This window comes from Serinus canaria, chromosome 7, assembly GCF_022539315.1.
Source record: "Serinus canaria isolate serCan28SL12 chromosome 7, serCan2020, whole genome shotgun sequence".
In the NCBI taxonomy this organism is placed as follows: Eukaryota; Metazoa; Chordata; class Aves; order Passeriformes; family Fringillidae; genus Serinus; species Serinus canaria.
Genome location: NC_066321.1, coordinates 21,988,130 through 22,007,303, shown reverse-complemented (window position 1 = coordinate 22,007,303; position 19,174 = coordinate 21,988,130). Strand labels below are relative to the sequence as shown.

At 41.6% G+C, this 19,174-nt stretch overlaps 2 protein-coding genes across 3 annotated transcripts in view; both read left to right on the top strand.

Annotated features, from left to right (window-relative positions):
* PDE11A (phosphodiesterase 11A) overlaps nt 1–11,877 on the top strand; it is a 107,137-nt gene extending 95,260 nt beyond the window's left edge. The window contains exons 20-21 of one of the 2 annotated variants that reach the window (XM_050977058.1): nt 8,898–8,958; nt 9,189–11,877. In XM_050977058.1, the coding sequence (XP_050833015.1) occupies nt 8,898–8,958; nt 9,189–9,343 (216 nt within the window). In that variant the 3' untranslated portion in view covers nt 9,344–11,877. Of the gene's footprint in view, nt 1–8,897 lie in introns of both variants that reach the window. The other variant, XM_050977057.1, reaches the window with a different exon arrangement.
* A 3,218-nt stretch (nt 11,878–15,095) lies between these two features.
* LOC103814703 (tetratricopeptide repeat protein 30B-like) lies at nt 15,096–17,695 on the top strand. Its single transcript, XM_009088315.3, has one exon. It carries the CDS (start codon nt 15,119–15,121, stop codon nt 17,117–17,119), a length of 2,001 nt encoding a protein of 666 aa, XP_009086563.2. The 5' UTR covers nt 15,096–15,118; the 3' UTR covers nt 17,120–17,695.
* Nucleotides 17,696–19,174: the final 1,479 nt, after the last annotated feature.

Genomic DNA, 19,174 nt, shown 5'->3' with positions numbered 1-19,174 from the left:
AAGCAGCTCATGGCTTTTACAACTTATGCGTGCCTGAGATTGCCCTGCTCACCTCTACCTTGGTGCTCCCTTGAACTGCTCCATTTTAGTGCTATTTTTAGAGCTATTCAAGATTTTCTTGGGTATTGAGAACTTCAAGCACATAATGGAATCTACAGAATTGAATTTGCATTACTCCATCCAGGATTCTGGGGGGAACCTGGGAAGAGTAGAAACATTCGGCCTAGCAAGTACTTTTTAAATGTTTTGAATAGAATGTGGAAGGACAGATTCCTTCTTTATCACACTGTTTGAAGGACTTAGAAAGAAATGTAATCACTCTGTCTGCAACTCCAAGAGCTCTGATGGGCCTGCCTTCCTATAGAAGATAATGTCTGGCCTTGTAATTGAATCTATTTGTTGTCTGTGATAATGTATCTGCAAAAGCATATATTTTACTTGTAAACTTAGATTAAATGCACAGGGTGGCATAAATGGTGGAGCCTCTACAAAGCACGGAAAAAATACACAGAAGTCTTTAACAGTCATGGCTTTCTGTGTTTTAACTTCCCTGGTTCAAGAGTTGAGTTTGACACTTGAATTGGAAGTACATACTCACATTGTGATTCTTTTTTTTCCCCAAAGGTATATACTCTACTTGAAATGATTAGACAGGAGATTAATTCTCCTTCACAGAGAATGTTAAAAAGGTGTTCTTCAACAATCATGCTTACACCGCTATATCCTGATGCAGCCCTTCCTCAGTTACCACTTCTATCCCTTTCCCTCTGTCCTTCAATTACAATTTTGCATGATGAAATAACTGTATAAGAAATTCAGGGTTTGCACCACTCCTCTGAGAAGCCCTGCCTCTCCAGAATGGACTGTATGGCATGGCTTAGTCCTTACCCAGGCAAGAGTCACTGGATGCAGCCAACACAATGACTTCTTCCTTCAGTTGTTTCTGTTGTGACTATACAATTAGAAAAACCTCTAAATTTTTTTAACCAAATTAATTTTTTTTATCTGTATGAACATTTTGGAAATGGTTTTCCACCATTCACCCATACCTGGGATTGTTGATACAAAAGTCAGGGCATTGCTCTTATATTTTAATTTAGCAACTAGTTAGGGGGCAGAGAACTCACTAGCTGTTCACCATGCACCTATATAGACAGTCCATGAAACATGTTCATAAATTGTCAAGTGTTTTACAAAAAAAAAAAAAAAAAAAAAAAAAAAAAAAATCAGGACTAAGCTGTTTGGAAAGATCTGTTCAATGGAAGCAATTTGATCAGCTCTGAGTGATTCTCATTGAAGCCAGCTTTTCCTTTGTAGCATGTTCAAGGAAGAGGAAGATAACTTTCAATAGATCCTAAAGAATACCATAAAGATGCACACTTTTGGCAGGGTTTATTTCTGACATTTGATTTAAACACAGAGAGAGGGAGATAAAGCATTTGTGCTTCCTGAGAGCACCTGGCTGACAAGGATTAGTAAGGCACATCAGCCTGGGATGCAGTTTGTGATACCAGGGATACCAGGGAGGCAGATCAAACAGATGTTGGCAGATCAAATTAGTCTCCCTCCCTGTTGAAATCCAGTGGGTAATATTATCCAAGGAAGAGCAGGTGCAACATATTCTGCTGTGTTTGTAAGAAATTTGCTTCAGAGGAAACTTAATCAGGCCAAATGCCAGTGCTGAGGGGAAGTCTGTGGCTAAGGATTATGTTAGGAATAAGGTTTGGCGCAGAGAAAAGAGATTTTTGGCACAGTAGAAGGATCTCCCTGTAGCCTTGAAGGAGGAACTTAGGTAGGTTCAGCACTTTCCTTGCTTTGTTTCTTGTCTGCTAATGATGAATCTGTATGAGGCCATCCAGAATGAAATCTGTGGAACTTGCAGAAAACTCAGATATTATCCCTGTAATAAAACTTCCGGTAATGGAGCAAGCATTACCAAATAATTTTTCTTACCTATTGTCCTTAATCTGAGAAGCTTTTGTTTGCTACTTTCTTACTAATAGAAAAGGTTAAGAAGAACTATACAAGAAAGAAAAAACAGGAAGAGAAGAAAGAATGATTTTATTTGCAATTTCAATTTAAGTCCATCACTGTTTCACAGTGTAATATGGAAAAGCATAGTTTTGGTGGTTTCAGAGCAAAGATTTTTTTTGTCTGTGACTATCATGAGCATCTTTTTTACAAAAGATGCAAGGATCCTGATCCTCTTTTTCTACTTCCTGACAACAGGATGGGTTTAATTTTGTCTTTGAAAATTAGAATAATATTTTTGCTATGGTTTTCATAACTTGGTGAGATTATTGATGCAAAATTGTATTACAGTCAACAATTTTAAGAATTTACAAGTTTGTCCAAATGTTTAGAAGAGGTACCAGAAAGGAGTACTTTTTTTTTCTTTCAGACAAGAGTACTTCAGCTTACTTCTGAGTCATTTTATGCCAAAACAGTCTCAGCTGAAAGGGCAGTTCATCAACAAAGGTATTGGGGAGAAGACAGAAAAACAAACATTTCCCATTGACTTCAGTGAAACTAAGCTTCACTAAAGGCTTTCACCCTAATCTGTGAGAAAAACTGAATCATTCATAACATTATAATTTCTGTTGCTGTTTTACTTATCTGCCCAACTTAGCATTATCTGCCCAATGTGTTGTGAAGGACATGGCAGTCATGTATGGGAACATATATAAAGATCTGAGGAAGTAGATTGAAAAGTTGGCAAATAAGGTAGAAGAGACAGCCAATAGAGGGAACTCAAATTGTACAGCAAATCTGAAAGAAGATGAATGGATAATTTAACAGCCATTCAGTTTTCAAAAAAGACGAAGCACAAACTACATTGCATCAGAAAAGGACTAGAAATGATGATGGATGAAACACTTCAAGTAAGTGTTTAACACAACAGAATCACAGTTGCCTGCAGAATTCCCAGCTGAGGGTAAATTCAAAGAATTAAATCGGCATATGAGACTGATATGATTTGAAGATTTTACAAAATCTATTTAATAGCAAGGCAGAAGACATTGATCAGCTACTTGGTTAAAATGTTGAAAGCAAAGGAGTTAGAAGCATTCTGTCTCTGGCATGCTCCAGATGTAGAATCAAAACCATGAACAGCAGAGCTAAAAAAGAAGCTGTTTATGAAATGATAACTCTTGTGAGCAAACCCCTAATTTCATGAAATTGTAATGAACAACAGATGAATCCTTTGCAATTCTAGCAATACATCAGTAGAGCTACTTCAGTAGGTCCCACTCCTTCAGAATCACTCTCCCTTTTGGCCACATAACGTGTGTGGTACTGGTCAGAGCACATTTTGCTACCAGGAGCTCTGTACATACTTTCCTCCCTGAAATACCCAGCACATTTTACCAATGGTTAATCTTAATTTATAATCATTTCTCTGTAGTTTACTTCCAAAGAAGGACAGTATTATTCTCACCAGTGTACCATCACCAGAAAGAAGCTTAACATTAATTCACAGTGGAAGAGCAGAACACTTGTGCATGTATTAGATCAATTTCCAGTCACAACTGGCTTCCATCCACTAACAATTTTTAGAGAGAAGCTAAAAGAAACTCCTGTTTTCTACAAGGGAAATTAGTAATATATTAATTCCTTCCTTCTAATTACATTTTTAGGCATCAGAAAAAAATTCCCTGATAGAAATGAAAAAGTAATCCACTAATGCATTATGTATGTGATGACCTGGGCCCTTCCTCATTAAGCACTAAAAGGAATAAACAAAGTCCCCTTCAACCACAAGGAGATTGCAATAATGTTTTTTTCATGAACTCAACCCCCTCACAAATACTGTATGTTTTTGAAGAACATAATGATTAAATACAGTCCTGAATCAGTAGGGCAAATAATTAATTCATATACACGCACAGTCAAGGGTTCATAGAAGTTAATCCCTACATCTTCTCTGTATCACTTTATCTTCTGTATTCTACTATGGAAGGTAGAATTCTAGCAGTGTTTGGGTTTAGTATATGGACATATATTCAGAAATACTTTTGGGTTTTCTAAACAACTTCCACAAAGTATTTGTATTATGAAGATAAAATCTGTGGATGACTGCAGCACAGGTTCCCTTTTATCTGAACTAATCAGAAGTTCAAGGACTTTCAGATAGATGGCTCACCTTTGGCCTATGTATTCTCATGTGAAAGCCACTTCAGCAAAACTCAGGAGTCCAATTCAGCTTTGCTGTAACTGGTCATGACTCTCTTGACTTCAACAATGCTTCATATGCTTACACTGAGTCTGAATTTATCCCCATGGCTTCTCGGTCACTGGTCCTCCCTTCCAACTAAGAAACTGCCTACATAATAAAAGTGATTCATTAGAAACCACTGGGTTCCAAAGTAGAGTGAACACTGAGACCTATAACTTTTTTATATGTGCTCAGTCATAAAAATGAATTTATATGGTCTTATTCCATAAACTCACTTTACAAATATTAGCCCCGCAACCATACTTTCATGAGCTGTAATCTTGTCAAAGCTCGTAAGTTAAGCAAGGTCAGAACTGGTCAATATTTGGATGAGAATCTCTGGCAGGGAGGGGGCAAAAAGAAAAGTCAGACAGTGTTTGTAAGTTAGGACATATTGTGCTCCTTTTTAAAGAGATTTGGTACTAGTCTTATAATACAGCAAAATTTTTTATTTGCTTTTGCAGTAAGTTTAGCAGCTGACCACAGCTGTGCTGCATCTAGGCAGTTTCACTAATATCCTTCCCCAGAGATGAAGGTAATGTAGCAGATGAAGTCGTCTTCCCCTCACACCCCACTTCAACTCAGAAAGTTGGCACTCAGAGGAAGAAACAAATGCCTCCACAGCTACCCATCACCCTCTCCCTGAAGGGGTTTGTTTCTGCTGCTACTGTTTCTGCATTCTATATGCTTTACCTACCAAAATATACATCTCTATACACAAGAAAAGAAAAACCAAACCACTCTGCCCTCCTTACCTTCTCCCATAAATAGCTTCCTCTGAGTATCTTAGGCTCTTCCCCATTTTGTGCTCTTCCTTCAGGCAGCCCTGCCCCTCTCCCAGGTGCACACAATGTAGTGCTGAAGTGCCGTTAACATTTTCTTGTGCTGAGGAGTTTATAGATAAGCAGAGCTATACTTTGGGAAAGAATGCTTTGGGCAGAGTAGTACACAGTCCCAAAAGACATCTAAATAACTGAAGGTGCCAGGAAAAAGACACTACTATACAGTAGCTTTCTGACAAACAGCTTAGTCACACATCTGAGGTAATATATGGATGCAGAAGGGAACTGCAAACCTCTCTGGCTTTTCCTAATGCTGGAGCAGGCAGTGCTTCCCCCACACTTTATCACTCTGCAACTAAGAGCAGCTTGTACAGTCAAGGGGCTAGAATGGGAAAGGTCACCAATCCTGTAGCTATTGCTGTGCAGCAAGGCAGCTGCACTGCAGTGGAAGGACTGCAAGTGGGCAGTGAGGTCCCAGGCCTTGGGAGACAGGAACTCCCCCAGGCAGGGGCTCCCTCTCCCCGAGCCCAGCTGTCTGCCAGCTCCCAGCCTGCCTGCGGCAGCAAGCAGGGATGAGGAACAGGGCATTTCTGCAGCTACTGAGGTTATGTGGTAGTATCCCATGTCAGACAGCTGGTGAAGACCAAGCCTTTTCCTGGGAAGGCAAGTAATAAATAATGCATTAAGAACCTAGATACCAAATTAGACAGATCATGAGCAAAGCTGTTTGTAAGAGGCATGAATCAAAAATGGGAGCATGGAGGAGCAGTACATCAAGGGGTTCTCATTCAGTAAAACAGAAAGCAAAAACTGCAGCCAGGAGGTAGAAAACCCTGACAAGGCTACAGCCAAATAAACTTAAAGAGCTTTGGGAATAAATTGGTGGTTTAATCCGGATCAGGAACAGGTGCAATGAATGTAATTCAGTCAATGGTCCAGACCCTGCCAGAAGGGAGAGAAATGTGTTGCTTTTGAGATAATTTCCCAGAAGCTTCATAAAAGCAAATTGATTACTGGAGTTTAATAATTAAAACAGGGCCAGATATATAGTAATCAAATGAGTTTTTAATTACATCTCAAGAAGAAATAAAATCCAATTTGTGCACTTTGTATCAGAGAAGCCCTACTGAAATGCTTTGGTAGCTGGAAAAAATAAAATAAAAGCTAATTTCCATAGGAATTATAGTAGTCAGTTTAATTAAAAGACTAGATCAGAATGAAAAAGTCCCAAAATGAAAGGATACTAAATACAGAAGCAGTGGTTCAAACATCAAATCAATGTCTGAATAAAGACATTTTATAGACCAAGTGCAAAATCTGCACTGTCAAGTATCACTAATCTAAATTAATGTGTAACAAAATAAAGTTTCTTAAAATTACACTATATATTTTGTACGTATTCCTTTGAATTAACTGCTGGTGCTATGGTAAAAATTAATATCAAAGACATGGTTTATTCTTTCTTAAATACTCCTTATAATCTGTTTCATCAAAGTTAATGTTAGTAGTTAACCATTCTTGTTATTTACCTGGTAGCCTCTGTTGCACCTGGGTTATTAGACTCTAATGTCCGCTTAGATCTGTATTTCAAAGAAATATATGTGTATTTACTTACAGATTTAAAATATGTTTACAGCTCACAGGATAATAGTAATTACCACAGAACTGTGGGGGTGCTTCCTGAATCTATTCCCAGCCTGCTTGGGCTCCTGGTCCCTGCTGCAGTCAATGCAAAGCTAATTGCTGCAAGCACCTCGAGCAGCACTCGCAGTCATCCTGGCACAGTACGTGACAGGGCTGTCTCCTGCCATAAGCCATGGCAGATGCCAACGCCTGGAGGGACAGGCACAGCAGGAGGTCATGCCCAGACCTCTGCAATTTCTCCCTGGAACTAGGCTGGAAAACATCCCAGTCTTGTGGTCAGTCTTGGCAAAAAAGCAAGGTTACAGAAAGGACACAGACATAGTCGAGGGCTGCACAGCCACACTGAGACAGAGCCCGCAGTCCCAGTGAGCACCATCTTCTCTATGCTGCCTGTAGCCTATAGAGGTTCCTGGGTATAGTGTGTATATATAGTGTGTATAGTATATATACTATATATGGAGAGAGAGAGAGAAAAAGAGAGAGAGGAAATATAGTATATATGTGTATACATACATACACATATACACATTTACACACACACATATATACATATAGGAACAGCCTGTACTGTATTTTGTACTTACAGATCCTGGGGCTGACAGGATGAGAGTGCAGAACATCTTTGGGCTTAGTAAGGTTTGAAGCATACTGATTTTTAAACAGTGATTTAACCACCAGGCTACTTGCTTATAAATATTTCTTAATATTTATTTTATTTTATTTTATTTATGGGAAAGTTGAAAATCCTTATCCATTCTATAAAATGAATGACCATCAACAGCCAGCAATGCTGTAGGGGGCAGAGACTGCAGTGAATCCTGCCTCTTACCTCAGGCCCAAGACTGCAAAATTATGTGCTCAGTCTGAGCCATATTCTAAGGAAATAATTTTGAAGTGGATTTGATTAAAGTTCCAGCTTCTTCCTCATGATGTGATTTTTCATAAGTGCTGAGCATTCATATTTCCTACCGAAGTCAAGTGAAATTGCAAGTTTTCAGCATGTCTTAAAATCAGGCCATTAACCCTTAATTATCATATAATAGCTCAATTAAAAATCTACCAAGACTTACTTCAAGCCAAGCTCCTATGGCTTGCAAGCTATCTATAAAAAATCCAGTTCTTTAGTGTTGTCTGGGATCTGGAGACCATTTAAAGCAGCTCCTGTTAATCCTGCTATTTAAAGCAAAAACTGATCAACTGCAAAGGTACCTTCTCCCCCTTTCCTTTCATTTTCTTATCATTTTCTGCACTTTCAGAAGAGCAATTTTTGCTATCTTTGTCCTTTTTGGTTTTTAATCTGGCACGAATCCTTTTTTCCCAATGACAAATACATAGTTTCCATGCTGTAGGAGAAAGCATGCTGCCCAGCTCTCAGCAAAAGCCACTGCTTGCTAACCAGAAGAGCTGCAAAAGAACACTCCTTTGTCCTGGGAGGACACATTACATGACCACTTGGGAGGCAAATGGTTAACCCTTTCCTGACATCCAGTGCTGCTGTTAATTTTCTGTCTCTCTTTAATATAGGTACAAAAGCAAGGGAAGTACTTGTGGTCTTTGCACATAAGCAGGTGATAGTAAAGGGGAAGATAAAATAACCTGTAGCAAAGGTATGCAGGAATTCCATAATTCAGGGATGTAGTCAAAGCCAGATGAAACCAGATTAAAGAATCTTACTGGCCTCTGTGACCTTTGGGCTGGATATGTAGAGAAGAGGTGATTTAAGTGCAACCTCAAAGAAAACTCATTTATATTTCTTTAATTTGAGCACACACTAATTATTTTTTCTACCAGCTTAAGGAAGCACAGTACTGTTGTGGTTTAGTCATCTATAGGAAAAAAGAATCAAGCACTAGGGAGATTATTTCAGCTTTGTCCAGCTTGTCATCCAGCCAGTGGACCTTCCTGCTCATAGATGCCATAGCTGGTAGCCTCAGGCACTTGGTATCCCTCAAAAGGACAATCTCTAAGGATTGCAAGAAAGCAAAAGTAGTTGATGGCATCTCTGCCATCTTTTGTGCCTTTTTCTACACTTTTAGTGGCCTAAAAACTTACATAAAATGAGTCAGATAGATAAAGAGAACTCAATGGGGACAATAAATTTACCTCCACAGGTATTTACAGATGGGAGTGAGGAGGGTAGGGGTGTAATACAGATTAAACTCTTTTTTCCTCCTGTTATGCCATGGACTGTCCTTAAAAGGAGTGGATATACTGTCAGTATTTTTTCTCTCATCCTCTTTTTAATCTTCTTCCAGTGTCTAGTGAAGCTGAATGTGAAACTGAAGCCTATGCTGGACTCCGTGGCAGTAAATAGAGGTAAATGGGAGGAGCTGCACCAAAAAAGACTTCCTTCTCAGCCAGCATCCTTGTCCTCCTTTTCCTCTAGCTTCACCACATCTCTCAAAGACATAAACTAAGCCTGCAAATACCAGTGTCACTTTACAGTAAGATCTGTCTGAAAGGTTTTCATAAGCTTAGACCCCCCCATTTTTAAAGAAATGCTTTCCCAGACATGCCTAATTGATGGGATATTATCTTGATGGCAGCACAGTTTGCTTTTCCTGGAAGGCTTAGTGGGACTGACCGGAAGCCTGCAGTGGGATTGTGCTGGTATCTGGAGCGACACGGAGCACTGAACAGAAGCGTTCATTCAGCTCCACTGCATTTCAACTGCTGCTGTAAAAATCTGACAACAGACTGAAATATAAGAACTCACAGCTTAATAAAATTAATAATACAGACCAAGACTGGGATACAAGCTGGCCAATTCATATGCAAGGAGCTGCAGAAAACAGAATAGTGTGTAATTACATTGTTGTTTTGCATCTCTTCAGTACATGTTATGAATCAATTATGCCTGCTTTTGTGATGCTCCTCTCTTACTCTCCCTCCTCTTTTATGCCTGAATGTTCTGAAAAGCCTGCTTTGTATTCTGAAGAAGTATTTTTTTACAACAAGGCTTCTTAGTGATTGATCAGGGCCTTTAGAATTGCCTACCTTTGCTACATTTAAAAACAAACTTTATTATCTTTAAAAACACCAAGCTGTCCCTTCTTCCCTGAGAAATTCATATGAACACTGCAGCAAATTTCTCAGCAAGAAGAAGTTTGCATAAAGGCAAAATATTGCATGGTCATTTTAGAGTGGGGTTTTTTTCTTTTAAAAATGCTCTTATAACACATTCTTTTTTTTTTTTTTTTTTAATTATAGTGTTGCCTAAGAAAAAGATTAATAGGGTTTTTTTTTGAAAATAGAATACAAATAAAAAAGGAAATCTGTTGCTTTGTTCTTCAGGATTATATTACATTAAAAACCAGAAAAAATGATAAGCCTTTTTACTATAATTTCCAGTAGAAATTAGTATTTTGAAATGGTGGAGAGGTAGAATATCATCACACTGAATTACCCCTGACTCTCTCGCAGTTCTTTCAGTACAATTTCAAGTGCTATTGCTACAGCTAGCACAGCATTAGTCAAGGCTCACACATTGACACCCGTGGTAAAGGTGTCCCTAAAAATCGAATCAAATATGATAGGTCACAAAACCAAATGTCTCTCTGTGATGACCCTAGAATTACCTGAAAGTTGGTCTCCTTCCATTAGTGTCAAGATCACTAATGCAGCAAACCTGTGATCTGTGATTTGAGGATTTCTCTGCTGCATGACCAGACACAAGAGGAGTCATGTTGCAGTGCTTATGAGTGCCCATTCATAGGGGGAAAAAAAAAGCCTTTGTACTTGATGAAAAATGGGATTCTAAATATAGGGTTGTCTGGCAGCAGAAATTAAAGCTGAATTCAGCTTAGTTTTACACCTGTGCCAAACTCCATTTACATCAGTGGAATTACCTTGAACTGGCACCAGGCTTAATGGAAATCAGAACCTGACCCAGCTGACCAGATGCTAAAAGAGCTTTTCTCCTTTCTAAGGAAACTGAGTTGTTTGAGCCTTAGAAAAGCTGACTACATGAAACAGAAACAACAAATCTGCTGATGCCTTCTTTAAAAGAAACACAACAAAACCAAAATGCTCTGTGCTTCTAATGGTGTATAGGACAATAGCTGGAAATTCAGTAGCATTGTGAACCAATCTGTTAGTGCACAACTGAAGCACATCACTCTCTAGCAGAAGGAAGCAGGGAAGGAGCAGAAATGCAAACTGCACAGCAGTGTGTACACACACCAAATGGAAATGTTTCTGCTGTTCTTTTGCAGCTTCTTTCTTCTCTGAATAAAGCCAGAGCAGTTTAGTAAGCAGCAAGCCATACTAACCTACACCACGTACTTTATTGGAAAAACAGCTACTAGGAACCGACAGTACTGCTGGCAGGTACACACAGCTTTCCTGAATTTTGATATTGCGTACTGCTAAGTGTAACTTAATTTATAATGCATACCCTACGGCCTCCCCGAAGGTTGAGTCTCCCCTCATTTCCTCTCCTTTTATTGGCTTCAGTGCACTGTTGCCCATGGCAACACCCACTGGCAGGGATGGGGACTCGGCAGCACCGCAGCCTGACACACAGCTGAAGCCCTAACAATGTCAACCATCAATCAAGTGACTGTTTGTAATTGCCTCCATCTATTTCTCCTGTCTTTTGGTAGCTTTGCCATTGTGGGTCAAAATTCAGAAACTGCTGACTAATGTTATGGTTCTGTTCCTCCATCACAAGGAAGAAAATGAGAGCACATGGCTTGATCTTATCAAATTGTTCTCAGGAAAAAGGAGCAACCCTACTGAAACTAGGGGGCCCAGCAGTGCATCTCAGAACGGCATTCAGTCTCTGAAAGTCATTTTGCTCAATCTTAAAAAAACTAACCAACTAAACAAACAAAAACCTTATCTTCTTTTTTTAAGACTTAGCTTAGGAAACAGGGGAAAAAAAAGTGAGAAAAAGAGGATTCTTTGTAGAAGCATGTAGTACATTAAAGAAACATGTTTCAATTCTATTATATTTTAAGATTGTTGGAAACATTTTTTAGTTACTGCGTATAAACTTGATGATCAGAAATTGTATCTGCTTTTCATTATTTCTGATAGGGAAACAATTTCCCAATATTTCAGTCAGTTTTGCCAGACTCTGAGATGTGCACGAGAGACACGATTATGTAGGTTATTTAATCTCATTCTCTGTCTTTTACTTGCTTCCCTGCCTGCTGAACAAGGGGAGATTAAAAAAAAAGCAACATTGAAATCAGCCTAATTCTGTGAATGCATATAAAACACAGGTCCACAAGAGGCAAGGACAAATCAAGAGAGCACATGGAGAACACAACTGCTACCCAGGATAGGGCTGCTTGGCCTTTCCCTTGAGATGCCCAGCACATCTGCAAAGGAGGGGTCACCATTTCTTTGTCCCAGCTGTAAGTGGAAATCCAGCCATGAATCAGGCCTCTAGCATTTACAGCTCCAGTGCTAAAATTTGATGGGCACATGGATTGTCCATAGGACACCCAGAGGTGCTTCAGGTTGGTTGTGGCAATGCCTTTTTTTCTAGGTGTCTTCCTGACAACTAGGGCCAACTGCTGCCTGAATTCAGTCCGGTTTCTAGGCCTTCAAGTCTCACAAGAGCCAGGCAGCAGCCTTGATTTTGTCACCAGAAAATGCTCAGGTCTTCATCCCCATACTCAAGGGTAGTTCAGGCCAAACAGTAATTTCACTTAGGATTCCCACCTGTGAAACTACTGACCAAAATCACCCTTTCCTCACAAAAAAAATGAAACCCAAAAAACACAATCATTTAAAAAAACCCACCATAAATGTTCTACAATTGCTGAGGCTAATCAGGAATGAACTAGACAATCAAATCCTGCTTGATTTTGAGCAGGCTTCTGAACTGCAGGTGCATCTGCCCCACCAGCTGGTGGTGAGTAACAAGGGTGGGCTTGTCTCCTGCCCTTCTGCCAAAGCCCCTTTCATGTGCTCAGCAAGGAGACAAGGATACCCACTGGGTACAGCCCCAATTTTGGCTTCACTCCTGAGAGGGCTTGGGGAAGACAGGCTTTGGTGGAAGAGCTCAGGTCTTGTATGTGCACTCCCTTGGACTAAAGTGCTCCCCTGCAACACGACAACATGACCCCACCAGAAAACAGAACAGTAACACTGTTCAAGGCAAGAAGCACTTGGGGTAGAGGTTCCCCGGTGGTTGAGACAGAAGAACCTCCCAAGAACAAGATGTATAAAAGGTGTCTTTGGCCATAAGTCAAGTAGTGAAACCAGACAATTCCCTCCCAGCCCGGGACCTATGGACAAATAAGAACAGCTTCACAATGTGATGGAGATGCAGACTCTGCTTGTCAGGACGTGGTTTTGCTCCTGCTCTGAAGCAGAGCTGCACAAGGTCAGGCAGCAGGAGCTCACTGAGGTTTAAAGTGGCTGCCTCATGGGGCAGGCAGGCACAGAACTCCCCACACAGCTCTGTCACAGCCAACCCCTACGATTTACAGGGCCAGGGGTCTTGCCAAGAAGGTCGGTTGTGTGTTTTGTAACCACAGTGTACACAAGTATGTTTCATTCTAGCTCAGGTATTTCTTCAGATGGTGTCCTTGATACAGCAGCTGCATTTTTCTGGTCTGGTGACCTTGCTAATTGAGCCTTCTTAGAGAGCACTGCAATCTCATAATGTGACTGTAGTTACCAACAAAGCCAATACTAGTACTCATAAATTATTTTTGAAGACTGTAAGCAGCAGTGCCTAATGTAATTTGTAATATTTAGATTAATTCATTCTAGTGGAAAAACAGGAGTGGTTCAGTCTACAGGCCAAATATTTATTTTCCCTTTATAGAATCAAACCATTTTTAGTTCCTGATAAGTCATTTGTGCATTGTGTGAAAGTTTAAAACAGGTTTATTTCAAAGATGCATAAAACATACTAACAGGCACTTCAATGCCTAGAGTGTTATGGGCAAAAAATAGAGACCAAGAAGGTTTTTTAAATGGCTTTTTCAAAGGAAGAGTTTTCAAATAATAAAATCATGTGAATGGTTTCTAACATAGCAATGAAGTGGGACATATGAGATTCCCATTGCTGGAATGTGCCACTGTTGGAATACATCCTGTCTAATGCTTGCTACCTTTTCTTTCTTGGATTACTTTGTATTTAATTACAAATTCTTGAGCATGTAGGCCAGTACATCTTAGAGTTTTCCAGGGAATACTCCTGTGGGAGACAGCTGACAAATGCACAGAAATACCATGTGTCTGTTCTAAGGCAAGTGAATCACAGATACTTGCAAAATGTGTATCCTTTTTTTTTTTTTTTTCCCAGCTTAAAGCCATTACTCTTACTGTTTTGCTTAGTAGATCAAACAATGCTGGTTCAGCTTTCAAAGCTTGCTTTTGAAATTAGCAGCTTGGGTTTACTGGTCTTTAAAAAGATAAATAATTTTAACGGCTTACTATGATTTTCTTTTTTTATTATTATTACTTTTCTTTGAAACTTGTTGATTACTGAATCACACAAATAGAAGATCCTGAAAACATGTGAGATGGAGTGGCCCAGATGATTTTTGACACACAGCCTTGCGGCACTCATTCCTGGGGGCAAACCAAACTCCTTCCCTGGATATGCTTGGCATTATTCTGGAACGACCAGAAACCAGATCTGCCTGGTGACCCTAAGGGAGCTATTTACATGCACAGAAATTACACAGATTATAAAGTCTGTGGTCTAGGGTATCACTGGTCAGTAGAAAATACCATGGGGGGAAAGAAGTCCCACCAGAGCACAATTACATTGTTGAGTAAGAAAAGTTGGAAGTAATTTTCTCTGCTTTTGAAAGTTGCAGGAAAGCTGTCGGATTGAGCCAAAGTACCGACCTATTTCCTGCCATCCACCCACCTTACCCAACTTTGGATCTTAACAGGCTGTAAAGGGGATGTTTCATGTGGACAAAGCCCAAGACAGAGGTTAAATACTTCCTGCCCTGGGCTATGTGTTTAGCTTAGAGTGTGCTTTTACACCACTTGCTGCTTAAGGGAAATAATAATAATAATAATAATAATAATAATAATAATAATAATAATAATAATAATAATAATAATAATAATAATGGAAATATGACACAGCGTTTAGAAATACAAGAGCCTTTTACTCTTTATTCCTCCCGGCTGCACGAGATGCCGAAATGAGGGAAACATTCCGGCCCAAGCAGCGACTTCGGGAGGCTCCAGCTGTTGGGGCAGTTCGGAACCGGCACTGAACACACCGTGTCAGTGCTCGGGACACGGGCGCAGGGAGCGGAACAATGGAGGGACGGCAAACGCAGAGAACGCGGCTCCGCTGTCGCCACCAGCTCCCACTGGCGGCCGGATAGGCCCGGGCAGGGCGGCCGCGGCCATTGCGGCCGCACGGCACCGCCCGCGCCGCCGCTTCCGGAGCAGCGCCCGCCCGCCCGGGAGCACTTCCGCCCCGGCGGCGCCGTTGCTATGGCAGCGGTGGCGCGGCTTCCGCCGCCACGGAGGCTTCCGCGCCATGGAGGCCGCGCCGGTGCCCGAGGGGCAGCATACAGCCGTGGTGTACGGGCTCATCGGCAGCGGGCGCTTCGCGGAGGCGGTGTCGCTGCTGAACCGCGGGCTGCAGAAGAGCTGCCGCTCCCGGGGCTGCCTCTCGCTGCTGGGTTACTGCCACTACCAGCTGCAGGAGTTCGCGGCGGCGGCCGAGTGCTACGAGCAGCTGGTGGCGCTGCACCCGCAGCTGCTCCCGTACCGCCTGTGCTACGCGCAGGCCCTCTACAAGGCCGGGCTGTTCGCCGAGGCTCTGCGCGTCGCCAGCCCGCTGCTGGACGTCCCCGCCTTCCACCGCCGGGCCCTGCGCCTCCAGGCCGCTGTCCACTATGCCCAGGGTGACCTCCCAGCAGCCCAGAGCCTGGTGGAGGAGGAGCTCGCCGCCGCTGCTGATGGCGGCTCAGGAGCGGCCGAGGACCCGTCGGAGCGGGCCGATGCCGAGGTCAACCTGGGCTGCCTGCTGTACCGGCAGGGCCGGCACGAAGAGGCCAGCGGCAAGTTCGCCAGCGCCATGCAAGTGTTGGGGTACTGCCCGGAGCTGTCCTACAACATGGCTCTGTGCTCCTACGCGGCCAAGCAGTACCATGCTGCCCTCAAGTACATATCCGACATCATCAAGCGCGGCATCCACCAGCACCCGGAGCTCAACGTGGGCATGACCACCGAGGGCATCGACGTCCGCAGCGTGGGCAACACAATGCTCCTGCACCGCACGGCCCTGGTGGAGGCCTTCAACCTCAAGGCGGCCATCGAGTACCAGCTGCGCAACGTGCGAGCGGCGCAGGAAGCGCTCACGGATATGCCACCCAGGGCCGAGGAAGAGCTGGATCCGGTCACGCTGCACAACCAGGCACTCATGAACATGGACAGCCAGCCCACTGATGGGTTTGGGAAGCTGCAGTTTCTTCTCCTGCAGAACCCCTGTCCACCAGAAACTTTTGGTAACTTGCTGCTTCTCTATTGCAAGCATCAATACTATGACCTGGCAGCTGATGTGCTGGCAGAGAATGCCCATCTGACTTACAAACTGCTCACACCTTATCTGTACAACTTCTTGGATGCCATTATTACTTGTCAAACTGCCCCTGAGGAGGCTTTCCACAAGTTAGATGACTCAGCAGGGACAATAACTGAGCAGCTGAGAAAACTTACAAAACAGGTACAGGAAGCTAGGCAAAATTGGGATGATGAAGCTCTAAAAAAGGCAATCAATGAATATGATGAGACTCTGGATAAATATATACCTGTCTTGATGGCCCAGGCAAAGATTTACTGGGACATGAAGAACTACCCAATGGTAGAAAAGATCTTCCACAAATCAGTGGAGTTCTGCAAGGAGCACGAGGTGTGGAAGCTCAATGTGGCTCACGTGCTCTTCATGCAGGAGAACAAGTATAAAGAGGCTATTAACTTCTATGAGCCAATAGTTAAAAAGCACTACGACGACATTCTAGATGTCAGTGCCATTGTGTTAGCAAACCTCTGCGTTTCCTACATCCTGACAAGCCAGAATGAGGATGCAGAGGAACTAATGAGGAAGATTGAGAAGGCAGAAGAGCAGCTGTCTTATGATCAACCTGATAAAAACACCTACCATCTTTGCATTGTCAATCTAGTCATTGGTACCCTCTACTGTGTGAAGGGAAACTACGACTTTGGTATTTCAAGGATCATTAAAAGCCTGGAGCCCTATAACAAAAAGCTGAGCACGGACACGTGGTATTACGCTAAGCGGTGTTTCCTGTCCTTGCTGGAGAACATGTCCAAGCACATGATCATGCTGCGGGACAGTGCAATTCAAGAGTGCCTGCAGTTTCTGAAGCAGTGTGAACAGTATGGAAGAAACATCCCAGCTGTCATTGAACACCCCCTGGAAGAGAGTGGGATGCACAGTGGGAAAAACACAGTCACCTATGAAGCCAGGCTTTTGAGGGCACTGATGTATAAGATCACTGGGTGGGCTGAGTAAATGTTGTTATCATACAGCAGAAATGAGAACTTTATTCTTTTCTTGTGCTTGTGAGGTAATGCTAACCCTCACAAAAATCTCTAAGGATTTTTTGCTGTATTTTAACAATGTTCAGTAGAAAATAGAATATTTTCAGGAAATTAAGCTGTACCAGATAGCGAGGAGCATTCTCAGTAACCAGTCATGTTAAATACAACTTAAGATGTGTTGACCAAGAATGTCATTATAGAAATACCATAGTTTTCACCCATAAGATAATACTTTATCCTTCTGAAAATTTGATAGTTTCTTTTCATTGGTTGACATTTGAAAAAAAAAATTGTTTTCTGTCTCTTCTAGGATAGAATTTGAAGAAGCTGTTGTTTTAAATCTCTAATTTGTGTCTATGTGTGAAACGTTTCTTCTGCTTTTTGTAAGGTATTTTTAATATGTTGCAGATCACGTCGATGGTCTATTTAAACACAAGAAATGGCTTTATATTAAAAAATCAGTTCTACAAACAAACATTTCCTTTTGCTAGCTCATTAATAATGCATGAGTGTTCTAGCAAATTCTCTAACTAATACAGGGACCAGGAATAAAGCCTTCCAAGAAGGCTCTATTAGGATGATAGCTCAATTTAGATCTACCTTTGAAATAAAATTTTTTATGACAACTGGCTTCAGAGACACTGCTCAGTGCTGCCCCTCCAAGTCCCAGTGCCCACACCATCTGGGTGGCAGCTGTTGCCCCTGAAAATCTGTTCAGTAGCAAGGGCTTACTTAGTAATTCAGTCCTCTGTGTGCAGCCCCTCCAATCCAAATACTATTCTTAAAACATTCTCTGGTAAGAGACCCGTGAATGTTAAATTATATTCTTTAAGAAAAACCCATTGTAACTTCCATTTCATGCAAGGCTTACAACCTGTACCCTTGAGTGGAAGAAATCTGCTTCTGTTTCCTCCTTGTGTTACACTCTTCCTGCACCTCTCAACACTTCTCCAAAACTATGTTTATTTTCTTGATTCCTTTACTTGGCATTTCCTTCACCCTGGCATCAGTCAGTGTATTTTCTCAACAGTCTTTCCATCCCTTTTCAAACATATGTGTTCTACAGTGAAGTGCTACCAAAATGCTTTCCAGTGCTTTTATGCAGTCTGGTTCTCTGCTCACTGGCTGCTCTCCTTTTTGTGTATTCTGCCCTTTGAAGCAATGTGTGAGTTGAAGTTTTTAAAATAAGGATCAAAAATCCTTGGCTTTGATTCATTTGCTTACCTTTGATACTGGCTCCCTGAAGAGCTGTCCTGAGGGAATTTTTGAACCAGTCTGCATGTCCCTCAGAATCCAGTTTCTATGCTGTGGTTTACCTGAAAGAAATAGAACAGCATTTTTCAAGTTCTGAAGCTATTATAAAGGAATAGAATAATTAATCCTTCCAGAGAGTTAATGTATATAGGAACTGCACAGGCCTACAGCCATTTCAACACAGAGAAACTCAATTCTTGTCTGCTGGAGGAGAAACCTGTCGGGGCTGAGCATATTATGTGCAACTAAAGGAATTGCTGTGGGTTAGGTAATGCTACGGTTTACCCTAAACAGTAAATTAAAATCAAATTTAACAGTGTTAAGAATGGAAAAATGCTCTAGAGAGACCAGAGAGCAGGCAGGAGATGCAGCAAGGTGTCATAGAGAGGCCTCCATAGCTCATCACTAGGCCATTAAGCCCCTGATTATTGTGATATTAAATATTTCCCACTACTGTTTCCCCATGAGGAAGAGACCTGTGATTTCAAATTTTGTTCACCTCCATGAAGCACAGCAGCAGGCTGTAAAGCATGTCTCTAATTTACAGTGCAATTGTATTATATATTATGCAGCATAAACAGCATGACCTTTAAAAAAAAGTTTTTAAAAAGTCACACCACATAACAGTGTCTGAAGTGCACTAATAGGCAATGCCCTTTATTTAATATTCATTGTGCGTTTTCTGTAAAAGTCACTGGACATTTAAAAAAAAAATTCACTTTGCAGATTCGTGCCCCTGCAAATGCTGAATGTCCTCTAATGGAGAGCAGTT